This window comes from Lolium perenne, chromosome 3 (genome assembly GCF_019359855.2).
Source record: "Lolium perenne isolate Kyuss_39 chromosome 3, Kyuss_2.0, whole genome shotgun sequence".
In the NCBI taxonomy this organism is placed as follows: domain Eukaryota; kingdom Viridiplantae; phylum Streptophyta; class Magnoliopsida; order Poales; family Poaceae; genus Lolium; species Lolium perenne.
The window spans coordinates 113,862,568-113,880,403 of record NC_067246.2 but is presented as its reverse complement, the minus strand read 5'-3'; the positions used below and the strand labels follow the sequence as shown (position 1 = coordinate 113,880,403).

At 46.5% G+C, this 17,836-nt stretch overlaps 1 protein-coding gene across 1 annotated transcript; it reads left to right on the top strand.

The window, feature by feature from the left end:
* The first annotated feature begins 14,094 nt into the window (after positions 1-14,094).
* On the top strand, positions 14,095-17,023 carry LOC127342224 (uncharacterized). The gene is made up of 3 exons (XM_051368178.1): positions 14,095-15,453; positions 16,423-16,628; positions 16,733-17,023. The coding sequence occupies exons 1-2, from the start codon at positions 14,247-14,249 to the stop codon at positions 16,569-16,571; spliced, it is 1,356 nt and encodes a 451-aa protein (XP_051224138.1). The 5' UTR covers positions 14,095-14,246; the 3' UTR covers positions 16,572-16,628; positions 16,733-17,023.
* Positions 17,024-17,836: the final 813 nt, after the last annotated feature.

The window sequence follows — 17,836 nt, the reverse complement described above, 5'->3', positions numbered from 1 at the left end:
GCTCTCCCCTTCTTCTTGCTAGAATTTTCCGTGGTGAGGACATACCCTGTTGGCGCGTCCTCATAGGCGTCAACGCACACATGCGTTGGCTGCGTGGGATGGGCGGAGAACAGCTGTGCGACATCGATGTCCTCTGCATCTTGCATCGGTGCCCACTCATCATGTGGCCCTATCCCGGCCTCGGCGTTGCCAATAAAGCCGCCACCGTAGATCATGGCCATGATGTCTTTGATAAAGGGATCCCAGCAGATCCTCCTAGGTTGTTGCCCGATATTTCACAACGAGAACCCGGGTAGATAGAATCTTCCAACAACGCGATGAACGCAGCCTAGAGAAGAGGAACAAATCCAGCAAGCAGCGGATCGACGAACGATATGCCTCAAACCCGAGATAGACAATCCTTGATGAACAAAAGAACCTTCGCAATAGATCTTATTACGAACTAGATAAATGGCAGTGTCGTACCCCCGGAGGGATGATACACGTGAACGCATGCAATAGTTTTTAACCTAAACTTGTCTAACCCTAAACCCTAGCTGTACCAGCCCTTATATGAGGGGGTGGCCGGACAAGCCCTTATGGGCTTGCCTAACTTGGTTTGGATAGGCCCAAACCAAAACTAACTCGACTTATTAAAAATCCTATTTGGCCCACATATGACCATAGATATAAAATACAGTAAATATGATAACTAGCTAGGTGGAGTCTTGAAATTGGGCTTCACCTCAGCCTTCATGCCCGTATCATCCTCCCCCTTCAAGAAGCGTTGTCCCCAACGCGTGAGGGTCTTCTGGAAAAGGTGACGTCATATGAATATCACACGTACGCGCCGTCTTCAAATCTTGCCTGCCTACCACACCACATCCTCCCTCTCGGCATGCTTGACTTGATATAGCTCTTGGACGCCCAAGTAGCAATCCACACACCTCCAATGGCAACACATCGCACTCTATCTCATCAACCTATTCTCAAGCATGATTTACCGGTGGAAGATCTGGGTACAACACCGCCACCAAAGCAAGATCATGTCTTTGATTTAAAACCCTTGCCTGATAATCTTAAATATGCTCATATTGATGATAAGAAAATATATCCTGTTATTATTAGTTCTAAGCTTACAGAGTTTGAAGAAGAAAGGCTATTGGAAATATCACCGAGGAGCTATTGGCTACACTCTCGATGACTTGAAGGGGATTTCTCCCTCTATTTGCCAACACGCCATCAATATGGAAGATGATGCGAAGCCTGTTGTTGAACCTCAGCGTCGTCTAATTCCCAAGATGAAGGATGTGGTAAGAAATGAGGTATTACGACTTCTTGAAGCTGGTATTATATATCCTATTGCTGATAGTAGATGGGTTAGTCCTGTGCATTGTGTTCCTAAGAAAGGAGGAATGACTGTTGTGCCTAATGATAATGATGAGCTCATACCTCAAAGAGTAGTTGTAGGGTATAGAATGTGCATTGATTATCGAAAAGTTAATAAAGTTACTAAAAAAGATCATTACCCTTTGCCTTTTATTGATCAAATGTTAGAAAGGTTATCTAAAAATACTAATTTTTGCTTTCTTGATGGTTATTCTAGATTTTCACAAATTGCTGTTAAAACTAAAGATCAAGAGAAAACCACTTTCACTTGTCCCTATGGAACTTATGCTTATAGACGTATGCCTTTTGGTTTGTGTAATGCTCCTGCTACTTTTCAAAGATGCATGTCTACTATTTTTCATGGTTTTTGCGAGAGTATTGTAGAGGTATTCATGGATGATTTTTCTGTCTATGGGAATTCTTTTGATAATTGCTTGCGGAACCTCGATAAAGTTTTGCAGAGATGTGAAGAAACTAACCTTGTTCTTAATTGGGAGAAATGCCACTTTATGGTTAATGAAGGAATTGTATTGGGACATAAAATTTCCGAGAGAGGTATTGAAGTTGATAGAGCTAAAGTTGAAGCAATTGAGAAGATGCCCTATCCTAGGGATGTTAAAGGCATTCGTAGTGTTCTTGGTCATGCTGGGTTTTATAGGAGGTTTATTAAAGATTTCTCCAAGATTTCAAAGCCTCTTACTAATCTTCTTCAAAAAGACGTACCTTTTGTTTTTGATGACGATTGTAAGGAAGCTTTTGAAACTCTTAAGAAAGCCTTAACAACTGCTCCTATAGTTGAACCTCCTGATTGGAACTTACCATTTGAAATTATGTGTGATGCTAGTGATTTTGCTGTAGGCGCTGTTCTTGGACAGCGGGTAAATAAAAAACTGAATGTTATTCATTATGCTAGTAAAACTCTTGATGCTGCTCAAAGAAATTATGCTACTACTGAAAAGGAATTGTTAGCTGTAGTCTTTGCTTGTGATAAGTTTAGATCTTATATTGTCGATTCAAAAGTTACTATTCATACTGATCATGCTGCAATCAGATACCTTATGCAAAAGAAAGATGCTAAGCCTAGGCTTATTAGATGGGTACTTCTGTTGCAAGAATTTGATTTACATATTGTAGATAGGAAGGGTGCTGATAATCCTGTTGCTGATAATCTGTCTAGATTGGAAAATATTGCTTATGATCCTGTTCCTGTTAATGATAGTTTTCCAAATGAACAATTGGCTGCAATAAAGGTGAGTTCGCGAGACAGTCCTTGGTATGCTGATTATGCTAACTTTATTGTTTCCAAGTACTTGCCTCCAACCTTTTCAGCTCAGCAAAGGAGGAAATTCTTTTATGTCTTGAGGCATTATTTCTGGGATGACCCACACTTATATAAAGAAGGAGTGGATGGTATTATGCGAAGATGTGTTCCCGAATATGAACAACAGGAGATATTGAGTAAATGCCATGGTAGTGCTTATGGAGGACATCATGCCGGAGAAAGAACCGCGCAAAAGGTTCTACAATCAGGTTTTTATTGGCCAACTCTCTTCAAAGATGCAAGGAAGTTTATTTTATCTTGTGATGAATGCCAAAGGGTTGGTAATATCTCTAGACGCAATGAAATGCCAATGAATTATACTCTTGTTATTGAACCGTTCGATTGTTGGGGATTTGACTTCATGGGACCTTTTCCCTCTTCAGAAGGTAACACTCATATACTTGTTGCTGTTGATTATGTTACTAAATGGGTGGAAGCCATACCTACAAAAAGTGCTGATGGTGAGACCTCTTTAAGAATGCTTTTAGATATTATTTTTCCTAGATTTGGAGTTCCTAGATATATTATAACTGATGGAGGTTCTCATTTTATTCATGGTGGTTTTAGAAAAACTCTTGCTAGATATGGTATTAATCATAGAATTGCTTCCGCTTATCATCCTCAAACTAGTGGGCAAGTAGAATTATCAAATAGAGAGATTAAATCTATCTTGCAAAAGACTGTTAATAAAACTAGAAAGAATTGGGCTAGTAAATTGAAGGATGCACTTTGGGATTATAGAACTGCTTATAAAAATCCCATGGGAATGTCACCTTATAAAATGGTTTATGGGAAAGCTTGTCATTTACCTTTAGAACTAGAGCACAAAGCTTATTGGGCTGTTAGAGAATTAAATAAAGATCCTAAACTTGCCGGTAATAAGAGGTTGTTGCAATTGAGTTCTCTAGATGAATGGAGAAGTGAAGCTTACGAAAATGCTAAACTCTTTGAAGAGAAAGTTAAAAAATGGCATGATAGAAGGATTATCAAAAGAGAATTTAATATTGGAGATAAAGTCCTATTGTATCGGTCTCGTCTCAGATTCTTTGCAGGGAAATTACTCTCGAAATGGGAAGGACCGTATGTTGTCGAGGAGGTGTATCGTTCAGGAGCAATCAAAATTAGCTCTCTCCAAGGCAATGCTACGCAAGTGGTAAATGGACAAAGACTCAAGCATTATATCTCAGGTGATTCCTATAATGTTGATGTTGATATTATTCGAGTGGAAACACCGGAGGCCTTCATCAAAGGACAAGTTGACAGTTCGCCAGAACTTGACTTTGAATAGGTAACAGTACTGGTAATAAAAAGTTCGCAATTTACTTTCCGAACAATATTTTTGCTATTTTTGGAAAATATGAAAAATTACGAGATCGAAACGGAGTGGAAAAGACGCGCGAGGGCGTGCCACCATAGGCCGGCGCGGCCTGGCCTAGGCCCGCGCCGCCCTATGAGCTGGCCGCCTCGTCGCCCCTTTCCGACTCTAGTTCGATCTGGTACTTTCCTTTTGTCGTGAAAATTTTTGCTATATAATCCCCCGGACCCCTGGAGGTCCGTATATCGTTTTCTCGACGTGTTTTGTTTCGAGCTGTTTCTGCCAGGATTTGCTTCGGATCTAGAGCCATCATGTCTTCGTCGGAAACTCCGAAGGACAGCTCCCGCAAGGATGTTGGCAACTTGTACATGGAGGAGCTGAGGATGCACCCCAAGGAGTTGCTGCTCGTTGAGGGAGAACTGCAGATCAAGGATACCCAGGGTCCTAAAGGAGAAGGAAGCTTGGAAGACAGGATGGAGAAGCTAGAACAAGAGGTCTTCAAATACAAGAAGATGGCTGAGCGTGAGGTGGATATCTTCCACAAGATTGTGTCTGAACTCATTGCTGAACACGAGAAGGAAACTGCAAAGCTTTGGGGCGACATCCTCTCACTTCACGACACCACCAACAAGCTCCAAGCACAACTCTATGACGTTCAGAATCAGAACTGTGAGTATGAAAACAGGTTTAAATACATAAGCCGTGCTGCTAGTTTCAGGATCCCCGAGACCAAGATGTCGTTTCTTGATGGAGAACCTCTTCCTTGGAAGTTTGATGACGGGAGTTCATCACCACCATCACCGCAAGAGTAATTCATCATCGGTATTGGCATCCCCTTGGTTTGTTCCAAGCTTGGGGGAGTGCCGTGGTATCACATCATCACTACCTTTTACTTTTTACTGTCAAGTAGTGTCATATCATGAGTAGGGAAGTTATCATATAAGATGGGTTGCAGTTTGGAAGTATCTCTCCTTTAGTTGGTTGTCTATGTATCCCTTGGTGTGAGTCATCGTTATGGAATATTAATGAGAAGTCTTATCATTTACATATTGCACATCTTATTTTAGTTTGCAATCTCTATTATATGATTTACCTTGTTGTTAGTATTGGTATCACTTTGGGAGCATTGAATAAATCTATTTGGTTTTGGCAAACTTAGCATTGGTCAATAGCAACAACACTTTGAGGTTTAAGTAGAAAAGAGAAATACATGTAGATGTTTCATTGTCTTTCTTTCTTGTTAGCTCATAGCTTATTATTCTGAAGTTAAAATTGTTTGTGCTTACAAGTAAGATGCATGATTGTTTCTATCACATGTATATTTGTTTGTTTCCCTCGACTCTTATGCTTGCTAATTAACCTTGCTAGCCAAAGACCTGTACTGAGAGGGAATACTTCTCGTGCATCCAAACCTTAACCCAAACCTATGCCATTTGTGTCCACCATACCTACCTACTACATGGTATTTTCTGCCATCCCAAGTAAATACTTCGTGTGCTACCTTTAAACAAATTCAAAATTTACTATCTCTTATTTGTGTCAATGTTTTATAGCTCATGAGGAAGTATGTGGTGTTTTATCTTTCAACCTTGTTGGGCAACTTTCACCAATGGACTAGTGGCTTTATCCGCTTATCCAATAATTTTGCAAAAAGAGCTGGCAATGGGATTCCCAATCCCAAATTAATTAAACTAAAAAGACACTCCTCCATGGTATGTGATTGATGGACGGCACCCGAAGGATTCGGTTAGCCATGGCTTGTGTAAGCAAAGGTTGGGGGAGTGTCATCATCATAATAAAACCAAAATAAAAAGGCACTCCTTCATGGTATGAGATTGTTGGCAGGCACCCGAGGATTCGGTTAGCCATGGTTTGTGAAAGAAAGGTTGGAAGGAGTGCCACACAAAATAAAAATAAAATGGGAGCCGCTCTTTGAAGGTTTGCCTGGCAAGGGGGTTAGAGTACCCGCTACCAGTCGTTGACAACAACAAACACCTCTCAAAATTTTACTTTTATTATCTCTATATGATTTCAAAACTGAAAAAGCTCTAGCACATGATTTAATCACTACTTCCCTCTGCGAAGGGCCTGTCTTTTACTTTATGTTGAGTCAGTAAACCTATTTCCCTCTATCTCAAGCAAGCATTTGAGTAGTTGTGATCAAACCATTATATTGTGATCTGCTTCATCATGTCTTTTATTCTTCCTTGTTTAGTACAAGTTTTATCTGAATGAATATAGCTTTGCAAGTTATCAATGATTATGAGGAGACTATTATGATTGAGTATGCAAGTTGTGCCATATAAACTTTAACATGAGAGCACTGCTCAATAGATAAATATAACCTGTTAATTGTTCTCTGACCAAGAACGAAGTTTGCCATCACCAACTATGATTTCTTATGCACCTTTATTTGTGATTACCTTATACTTGTTTCAAGTTGAGTTATATGAGGAAGTTGTTTGCTAGAGTGTCTTGTGTGAATGAATATGATGCTTCTTGTCCATATTTGATTTATCGACTCTTCACTCCATAAACATGTGGTCCTGTTTACTGAGTTCAGTTTCGCTTGGGGACAAGCGAAGTCTAAGCTTGGGGGGAGTTGATACGTCCAATTTGCATCACTATTTTGTATCATAATTTGCTGTTATTCATTGATATATTTCATGTTTGGACACAATACTTATGTTATTTTATCTATTTTGCATGTTTCATCATTATTGGAGGATCAAGCACCGGAGCCAGGATTCTGCTGGAAAAAGCACCGTCAGAACGCAATATTTCGGAAGATCAACTGTGGAAGGAAATTATACCAAAAATCCTATTTTCCCAGATGACGAAGGAAGCCAGAAGGGGGAGCCAGCTGGACCCAAGGTGGGCCCAGACCATAGGGCGGCGCGGCCCATGGCCTGGCCGCGCCACCTGGTGGTGAGGGGGCCCCACAGCCCCTTTCGCCTCCTTTTCTTCGTGAAATCCTTCGTCCCGAAAACCTAAGCCACAGGGGGTACCTCACGAAGAGTTACAGCCACCTCTGCGGGGCGGAGAACACCAGAGGGAAAAGAGCTCTCCGGCGGGCTGAGATCCGCCGGGGAAATTCCCTCCGGGAGGGGGAAATCGACGCCATCGTCACCGTCATCGAGCTGGACATCATCTCCATCACCATCATCATCATCTCCACCATCATCACCGCCGTCTCCACCGCTGGACATCATCACCACCGTAGCAATTTGGGTTTGATCTTGATTGTTTGATAGGGGAAACTCTCCCGGTATCGATTTCTACTTGTTGTTGATGCTATTGAGTGAAACCATTGAACCAAGGTTTATGTTCAGATTGTTATTCATCATCATATCACCTCTGATCATGTTCCATATGATGTCTCGTGAGTAGTTCGTTTAGTTCTTGAGGACATGGGTGAAGTCTAAATGTTAGTAGTGAACTATGGTTGAGTAATATTCAATGTTATGATATTTAAGTTGTGGTGTTATTCTTCTAGTGGTGTCATGTGAACGTCGACTACATGACACTTCACCTTTATGGGCCTAGGGGAATGCATCTTGTACTCGTTTGCCAATTGCGGGGTTGCCGGAGTGACAGAAACCTAAACCCCCGTTGGTATATCGATGCAGGAGGGATAGCAGGATCTCAGAGTTTAAGGCTGTGGTTAGATTTATTCTTAATTACTTTCTTGTAGTTGCGGATGCTTGCGAGGGGTATAATCACAAGTATGTATTAGTCCTAGGAAGGGCGGTACATTAGCATAGGTTCACCCACACAACACTTATCATAACAATGAAGATTATTTAGCCGTATGTAGCGAAAGCACTAGACTAAAATCCCGTGTGTCCTCGAGAACGTTTGGTCATTATAAGTAAAAAAACCGGCTTGTCCTTTGTGCTAAAAAGGATTGGGCCACTCGCTGCAATTGTTACTCTCGCACTTTACTTACTCGTACTTTATTCACCTGTTACATCAAAACCCCCTGAATACTTGTCTGTGAGCATTTACAGTGAATCCTTCATCGAAACTTCTTGTCAACACCTTCTGCTCCTCGTTGGGATCGACATTCTTACTTATCGAAAATACTACGATACACCCCCTATACTTGTGGGTCATCACCGTCGATGTTAACCGCTATCCCATTCTTCACAGCTTCACCGTAGGCCGCAAAGCTTGTCTTCCACTTTTGCACGACCTTCAACTTCTCGCAGCAATGGACCATATGGTAGCCCTTCTTATGTGATACCTGCAATCACGCCAATGCCTAATGATGTACATAGAATGATGTAAATAGAATAGAATGATGATGGTTGTCTTGTTTACCACCGAAATCACGCCAACGCTGCTAATGGGGGTGTTCACAACATGTTCGACGGCGGAGCAGAACTTGCTTGTCTCTTATTTGATGTAGTTCCATCTTTTTCTGATGGACTCTTCTGTGCGAGGGCCTGGGATCTGGTAGGGATGGTGAAGCTTTCTCTCATTGTACTCATGTATGACCTTGGCCCATTACAACTTTTTCTTTTGTTGGGCGCCTTTAATAAAGTCATGGCTTGTCGCCAGCCAGCGTCGCACAAACACGAGTCCTCGTCGTTGATGAATCCTTGTGTCATGTGGCTCTCCCCTTCTTCTTGCTAGAATTTTCCGTGGTGAGGACATACCCTGTTGGCGCGTCCTCATAGGCGTCAACGCACACATGCGTTGGCTGCGTGGGATGGGCGGAGAACAGCTGTGCGACATCGATGTCCTCTGCATCTTGCATCGGTGCCCACTCATCATGTGGCCCTATCCCGGCCTCGGCGTTGCCAATGAAGCCGCCACCGTAGATCATGGCCATGATGTCTTTGATAAAGGGATCCCAGCAGATCCTCCTAGGTTGTTGCCTGATATTTCACAATGAGAACCCGGGTAGATAGAATCTTCCAACAACGCGATGAACGCAGCCTAGAGAAGAGGAACAAATCCAGCAAGCAGCGGATCGACGAACGATATGCCTCAAACCCGAGATAGACAATCCTTGATGAACAAAAGAACCTTCGCAACAGATCTTATTACGAACTAGATAAATGGCAGTGTCGTACCCCCGGAGGGATGATACACGTGAACGCATGCAATAGTTTTTAACCTAAACTTGTCTAACCCTAAACCCTAGCTGTACCAGCCCTTATATGAGGGGGTGGCCGGACAAGCCCTTATGGGCTTGCCTAACTTGGTTTGGATAGGCCCAAACCAAAACTAACTCGACTTATTAAAAATCCTATTTGGCCCACATATGACCATAGATATAAAATACAGTAAATATGATAACTAGCTAGGTGGAGTCTTGAAATTGGGCTTCACCTCGGCCTTCATGCCCGTATCATCCTCCCCCTTCAAGAAGCGTTGTCCCCAACGCGTGAGGGTCTTCTGGAAAAGGTGACGTCATATGAATATCACACGTACGCACCGTCTTCAAATCTTGCCTGCCTACCACACCACATCCTCCCTCTCGGCATGCTTGACTTGATATAGCCCTTGGACGCCCAAGTAGCAATCCACACACCTCCAATGGCAACACATCGCACTCTATCTCATCAACATAGTCATCAACTGTAAATGGCGCATGCACCTTATGAGTAATCTTCAGCATACCACAACTATTTAACCACTCAAGACGCTTAGGTCCAGGAAGACGCTATGTAGACAACCCCAATGCTGCCACCATCGCCTTGCTTATGCCATTAGTATAGCTACCACCATCAATCATCAACTTGCAAGCCTCGCCCTTTATAATGCACTGAGTCTGAAACAAACTCCACCGCTGACCCTTGTCAACTGTCTTGCAAGCATCTTCTTGTACCTTCCTGAGTTGCATATTCAGCCCGCTCAATGGTACATCCTCCTCCATAACCATAGTAGTGCCCATGGTATCAGAGCCAGGTTTCTTTTCCACAATAGTGTTAGAACAAACCACCTGCTTATTCAACCTTGTAAACTTAAATCTAGCACGCATAAACTGCTTGAAATCTGCCCAATTAGACCGTACACCAATGATACTCTCGACTATCAGATGATCATGGTACCAACTAGCCACAACATCATCAACACGCCAGTATGCAATATCAAATTCATTTTGGCCACCAAATGTACTATCAAACGTCTTGCATCGCTCAAAACCACCATCCATGTCGGCTTCTCAAAGCTGAAATTCCGTTGGTGTCGCGGAACTATCCAACCTCCACTTGATTCTAGATGCATCCAATGGTGAACCCTTCACCATACTAAGGTAATCATGATAGACATTGTCCTTCCTATCTGCCACGCCAAATCACAACAACATAATAAGCAGCAGAAGATAACACCGCCGGAAGCAACACAGAAATAGCAGCAGGGCCGGTCAGAGGGCCGGTTTGGCCTGCCTGGACGGTCTGTTGCCTCGTCATGCCAGCCTAGGCGTCGGCCTGGGCACCACCCTTGAGGGCAGAAGCCCCTGGAATTGGCCCGGTGGGAACCGACCTGGAAGCCGATTTTAGCCGGTCTGGCCAGCCTGAGGCCCGGTCTGGCTAGGTGTGGCACCGACCCGGCCGGTGCAGGAGCCGGTCGGCCGGTCCTGGCACCGGATCCTGTCGCGATTTGCCTTCTTCTTCCCGACTCCAAACAACAAAATTCGCAATTTTGACACCTGGAACAGCCATGGATGATAGAAAAATCGCACCGCAACAGCACCAATCTTCCTCCACCCTACCTCCTTCAACCTCGAGTCAATCTCCTTGATCAACATAACCTCGCCGTGAGCAACCCAGAAATCTGATACCACATGATAAGGGGATCCCAGCAGATCCTCCTAGGGTGTTGCCGATCTTTCACAGCGAGAACCTGGGTAGATAGAATCTCCCAACAACGCGATGAACGCAGCCTGGAGAAGAGGAACGAATCCAGCAAGCAACGGATTGACGAATGATACGCCTCAAACCTGAGCTAGACAATCCTTGATGAACACAAGAACCTTTGCAGCAGATCTTATTACAAACTAGATAAATGGCAGCGCCGTACCCCCGGAGGGATGATACACGTGAACACACGCAATAGTTTTTAACCTAAACTTGTCTAACCCTAAACCCTAGCCATACCAGCCCTTATATGAGGGGGTGGCCGGCCAAGCCCTTGTGGGCATGCCTAGCTTGGTTTGGACAGGCCCAAACCAAAACTAACTCGGCTTATTAAAAATCCTATTTGGCCCACATATGACCATAGATATAGAATACATTAAATATGATAACTAGCTAGGTGGAGTTCTGAAACTGGGCTTCACCTCGGCCTTCATGCCCGTATCATCCTCCCCCCTTCAAGAAGCGTTGTCCCCAACGCATGACGGTCTTCTGGAAAAGGTGACGTGATATGAACATCACATGTACGCGCCGTCTTCAAATCTTGCCTGCCTACCACACCACATCCTTCCTCTCGGCGTGCTTTAATTAATACAGTCCTTGGACGCCCAAGTGGCAATCCACACACCTCCAAAGGCAACACATCGCACTCTATCTCATCAGCATAATCATCAACTGTAAATGGCACACGAACCTTATGAGTAATCTTTAGCATACCACAACTATTCAACCACTCAAGACGCTTAGGTTCAGGAAGAAGCCATGTAGACAACTCCAATGCTGCCACCATCCCTTGCTTATGCCATTAGTATAGCTCCCACCATCAATCATCAACTTGCAAGCCTCGCCCTTTATAATGCACTGAGTCTGAAACAAACTCCACCGCTGACCCTTGTAAACTGTCATGCAAGCATCTTCTTGTACCTTCTTGAGTTGCATATTCAGCCCGCTCAATGGTACATCCTCCTCCATAACCACAGTAGTGCCCATGGTATCAGATCCAGGTTTCCTTTCCACAGTAGTGTTAGAGCACACCATGTGCTTATTCAACCTTGTAAACTTAAATCTAGCACGCAGAAACTGCTTGAAATCTGCCCAACTAGACCATACACCAATGATACCCTCCACTATCAGATGATCATGGTACCAACTAGCCACAACATCATCAACACGCCGGTATGCAATATCAAATTCATTTTGGTCACCAAATGTACTATCAAACGTCTTGCATCGCTCAAAACCACCATCCATGTCGGATTCCCAAAGCTGAAATTCCGTTGGTGTCGCGGAACTAGCCAACCTCCACTTGATTCTAGATGCATCCAATGGTGAACCCGTCACCATACTAAGGTAATCATGATAGACATCGTCCTTCCTATCTGCCACGCCAAATCACAACAGCAGAATCGGCAGCAGAAGATAACACAGCCGGTTTGGCCTGCTTGGCCGGTCCGTGGCCTGGTCAGGCCTAGGCGCCGGCCTGGGCACCGCCCTGGAGGGTAGAAGCCCCTGGAATTGGCCCGGTGGGCACCGACCTGGAAGCCGGTTTTGATCGGTCTGGCCGGCCTGGGGCCCGGTCTGGCCGGGTGTGGCACCGGCCCGGCCGGTGCAGGAGCCGGGCGGCCAGTCCTGGCACCGGATCCTGTCGTGATTTGCCTTCTTCTACCCGACTCCAAACGCCAAAATTCACGATTTTGACACCTGAAACAGCCATGGACGATAGAAAAATCGCACCGCAACCGCACCAATCTTCCTCCACCCAACCTCCTTCAACCTCGAGCCAATCTCCTCGATCAACACAACCTCGTCGTGAGCAACCCAAAAATCTGATACCACATGACAAGGGGATCCCAGCAGATCCTCCAAGGGTGTTGTCGACCTTTCACAGCGAGAACCCGGGTAGATAGAATCTCCCAACAACGCGATGAACACAGTTTGGAGAAGAGGAACGAATCCAGCAAGCAACGTATCGATGAACGATACGCCTCAAACCTAAGCTAGACAATCCTTGATCAACACAAGAACCTTCGCAGCGGATCTTATTACGAACTAGATAAACGGTAGCGCCGTACCCCCGGATGGATGATACACGTGAACACACGCAATAGTTTTTAACCTAAACTTGTCTAACCCTAAACCCTAGCTGTACCAGCCCTTATATGAGGGGGTGGTCGGCCAAGCCCTTGTGGGCTTGCCTAACTTGGTTTGGACATGCCCAAACAAAAACTAACTCGACTTATTAAAAACTCTATTTGGCCCACATATGACCATAGATATAAAATACAGTAAATATGATAACTAGCTAGGTGGAGTCCTGAAATTGGGCTTCACCTCAGCCTTCATGCCAGTATCAGTCTTTGTTATGCCGGTCGTTCCAATAGGCCTACGAATCACCGGACGTTAGACGCATGACACACGGCAGTCGCACACAGTGAGAGAGCTCACGTACCGGGTCGTCCATCGTAGGGGCAGATGGTGCCATTTCGTCAAACAGGATGCGGGGCACTAGCATGCTCTCCTCCGGCAACTGAAGCGTCTTGTGTGTCGCGCCCGGGCATGAGTCACCGCTTCTCGGCGTCCGGTTGAGGTCGAACCGGTGTCACGCTGGAGGCGAACCGCGACGCCGCGTGGACCTGCAAGAGAGCGGGAGTTTCAGGATGCAGCTGGGAACTTACCGAGCTCACCGACGAGGCCGAAGGAGCGACGTTGGTGATCCCCTCTCGCTTGACGAGCATGTAGGCCTCCGCTAAGCTCGGATGGAGGCCTACTTGTGCGGCGCCGGCTTTCAGCTGCATCTGCCACGCCTGCTGGCTGGCCTCCAGGGCGGCGGCCGCTGCATTCCTCTCCTTCAGGTTCATGTGCCGGCCGCGACGCTTCGCGGCCTCGACGCCTTTCTCCTACTTGGACATCACAGCTCTGGACCAGATTTGCGTCGCCGCGGACAGCCCGATCACTTTGCGTTACCCGACTGGAGCAGGATCCAGACGCATTTTCGGTCGCCATTCGGTCGCCAGCGGACGCAACCGGTGGCTCGGCCCGTTGGAGGTGCCCTTATACTCAAATTTCAAGTTATGACTTTATAATAACTTGAACATATGTGTGCGAAATTTGAGGGTCAATCATGCACTAGTAGGAGAAAAGACAAAGAAGTGCCATGGCGGAGAAAAGGAAAACAAAAAGGATCGATTGTCCACAGGAGTAGCATTCCTCTGTCTAAAGCCTGCCTGCCGCGCCACTGCACCCAGCGCAGCACAGCACAGCACAGCACAGCTCTGCGCTGCGCCCCTACAACGGAAACAATTTGCTTTCTTTGACTCCGCCGCCCTGGGCACCTCGCCTCGCCACCTCTCCCATCTTTGCCTCCCCCTCCACCGCAATGGCGTTGCGCCAAGTCCGCTTGCTCGCGGCGAGGGCCGCCGCCCTACCCGCCTCCCTGCGCCAGCGACCCAGCCGATCGCCGCTCTCCGCTCCGTCGCGGGCCCAGACCCAGACGGCGGCCTCGAACTCGTCCTGGGCCATCCTGGCCAGCATCCCGCGGGTCGCCGCCGCCGACGGCGCCGACGTTTCCCTCGCGCTCACGCCGCCCCCGCGCGTCTCCATCCTCACCGTCTCCCCGCGCGTCTTCCCGGAGCCCGTCACGCCGCAGCACTTCCCCTTCGTCCTCGCCGCCGACCCCTCCGGCCTCCTCCTCCTCCAGGCCACCCTGGGCCGCCCCTGGACCCGCGAGGCCACCCTAGGCCCCGACGGCTACTTCAAGTCCGTCACCTGGCACAACTCGCTCCCGCGCTACTTCGTGCTCGACCCCGCCGCCGACTCCGCCTCCGCGTTCCAGCTCCCCGACCCCGACGACGCCATCATGCACCAGGCCCTCCTCGGCCTCATCGCCTCCCCCGCCGGCTACATGGTCGCCGAGCTGCGGCCCCTCATCGGCAGCGACAAGGCCACGCTCCTCTGCTTCTCGTCCGAGACGGGGAGGTGGGTCAGCAAGCCCGTCCACTACCCGCTCCCGCCCCGCCACTTGGCGCCCATCAACGTGCTCTCGCTCCACGGGCGCCTCTGGTGGGTCGACCTCGAGTGGGGCGTCATCACCAGCGACCCCTTCGCCGACCACCCGGTCCTCCGCTTCGTGCCCTTCCCGCCGGACAGGGTGCTCGGCTGCAGGGAAGCATGGGGCGTGGCCGACATCTACCGTTGCGTCGGGGTCAGCGCCGGCAAGCTCAGGTTCGTCGACACCATGTACATGGGCCCTATCATCGGCGGCACTCCCGACATCACCGTCTGGACGCTGCCCGGCCCGGACGCCACGGAGTGGACGCTGGAGCACCAGGTGAGCTTTGGAGACATCTGGGCCGACGACACCTACAAGGCCACCGGGCTGCCCGTCGACATCCCCGCGCTCGCACTCATCCATCCCGACGACCCCGACATCGTCTACTTCTTCCTGGAGGAACACATCTTCGCCGTCGACGTGCCTGCCCGCAAGGTTGTCGACTGCAAGGTCTACCATCTGGTTGCGCCGCCCAGGTGCAAGGTCGCCAGCCGCTTCGTTCGTGCTTGGAAGCTTCCGCACCCACTTCCCTCAGGTTTATATCCTCATCTCATTCTCCGTGCTCTAGGCTTGTACTACACCACTACTGGCGTTCAGTTGCTATGCGAGTAGTGTACATGTCTGCACAAGAACCAAATTACAAGCTTGGGAACTTAGCTAACTGCATTCTATCTGCATATGTCTGCACAAGCATGCTAAGTGAATAATCTGTCCAACCATGTGTTAAGTGGGTAAATGCAGAGATTCATTATCTTAGCCTCTATAATTGACACATATAGCTGACAGTTCATCACAAGTAAAACATGATTTTTTTTGGTGGTTAGTGATTACAGATCTGAAGTTTATATTTTGCTGTGCTTGAGCAAGACCTTAGAGAGGCTGTGTTAATCCATGTTTTCTTTGAAATTACTTTCCATTGCTAGCATGATATATACCTCAGTTGGTGCATCTAAATAGCAATTCTACATTAAAGTACTCATATGCTTGATCTACATTAATTATGTCCTGATATGTCCAGTGGCTCACGTATTTTTGACTAATATTGCCTGTCTTAGCATCTTAGGCTAGCTATTCAGTAATTCACCTAACTGACATAGTTGATGGTTTGTACACTAGTAAAATATATATGTTGTTCTTCTTAAAAGCATGGCCTAGAGGCTGATTGTATGCTCTGTACAATGTTGTGTGCCTTGATGTTAATAGCTAGCATCTGCTAGTAGATGTTGATTCTTATTAGTACGATGCTTGATTGATTGGTACATGTATGTAAGATTTTAGTTGTGCCAAAAGTAGCTTTGGAACTAGACCATCAATAATACTTTTTTCAGATATATGTAATTGTGTTTTGTTTGGATTTACTTACCGCTGGTAGCAAGACCATACATCTCAGTTTGTGTCATCCAAATAGTAATGCTACGTTAAAAGTACTCATATTTTGATCTACAATATATCCAGACATGTCGAATGGCCATTTGTTTTTGACTAATACCGATTGTCTTTCAAGGGATGCTTGACTGGTCTAATGACCCCATCTTGACTGAAAGAGACAAAGCACCTCATGGGATTTACCCCCTGGAGGGCCATTCCATGCTGTGCAGGGAGACCTTCAAGGTGAGGGCCATTCCATGTTGTGCAGGGAGACCTTCAATGTGAGGTCAATTCGAGGAGCATGAAGCACGATGTGTTTATTCTTAACTGCCTCTTAGCTAGGTGAGCTCAATTCCTCACATCACCTATGCCTTCTTGCTCTCGCATCCAGCTTCTTGCAACTGCAGTACTAATTTTGGGTATGCCCCAAATTTCCTTTGATCCAGGTGAAATTAGTGCTGAACTGAAGTTATGGAATGGTCGCATGGGATGAGATAGTAGTGGCATGCATGTTTTTGTGGCCGCGGAGCTCTTGACTCAAACGCTTAACATGTCGTTTTTTGGTCTGTCAGATGATGCTAGGATACTGGAACGGCATCGATCGCTTAGTTTATCGCTTCTAGGATGGAACACTGATGCTCAGAGTAGTCTGACCGTGGTGAACTGTGGTGCTTCCGTTGATCATTTGAAACTATTGCAGTGAAATGATGCTCTTCAGTGATTTTATTGCTCCTTAATTGCAGCGTTGATCCTTGGTTACGACGTACTGTTAACCGTTCTTATGCTTGAAATTTTGTTATCTTTTCCCTTGAGTTTATCTGTTCGCTCTTTGTCGATTGCTGGTTCAGCATTTGGCTTTGGGATCTCATTAAGGATTGGTTTGGCCTTTACTTCATCGGCCCTCATGCTTGGCCAACGCTTTCAATCCACAATTGGTGGGAGATCGTGATGAAACGCAAAGATTTCGCATCCATCGCCTTTCTTGTGTTATGGGATATTTGGAACGAAAAAAATGTTCCTGTCATTCAGCACAAACAAGCTCCCCCTCTGGTCATTCTAGAGAATATCAAACGTGAACCGAAGCTTTAGGTTTTAGCGGGCGCATAAGCAACTTGATGCTGGGAGAACAAAGACTTGTTGTATTTTGGACTTTTACTTTCTTTGCAAAACTCTCCCTTTACTAATTGAAGGTGTTTGGTCCAGTACAACCCTATCTCCTCAAACTCATCCAAATTTAAACACAAGGATGGTGACGAGTGATGTGGAGCGGTTGGCCTTGGCGTGGGGATCACCTGGCCAATGAGGATGCGATTGCCGTCGACGGGAGAGGATTGCCGCGTCAACGACCACGGTCGCGAGCGAGACGTGGGCGACCGATGAGGGAGGAGCAGTTCTATGCATTATACTGCACTAGTACAAATGCCGGTGCATTGTCAAGGTAGAGACAAAAACATGAGAGGACGGTGCAGCTAGATGATTGAAGTTACATCTAATTCAACTTCTCTTCAACTAAGTGGCGTAAAAATATCTTTGTTCTAACACTCTTTGTA

Coding starts and splice junctions, on each gene's coding strand:
- LOC127342224 (XM_051368178.1), top strand. CDS start 14,247: ATGGCGTTGCGCCAAGTCCGCTTGCTCGCGGCGAGGGCCGCCGCCCTA. Junction 15,454..16,422: donor TCCGCACCCACTTCCCTCAG/GTTTATATCCTC, acceptor TTGTCTTTCAAG/GGATGCTTGACTGGTCTAAT.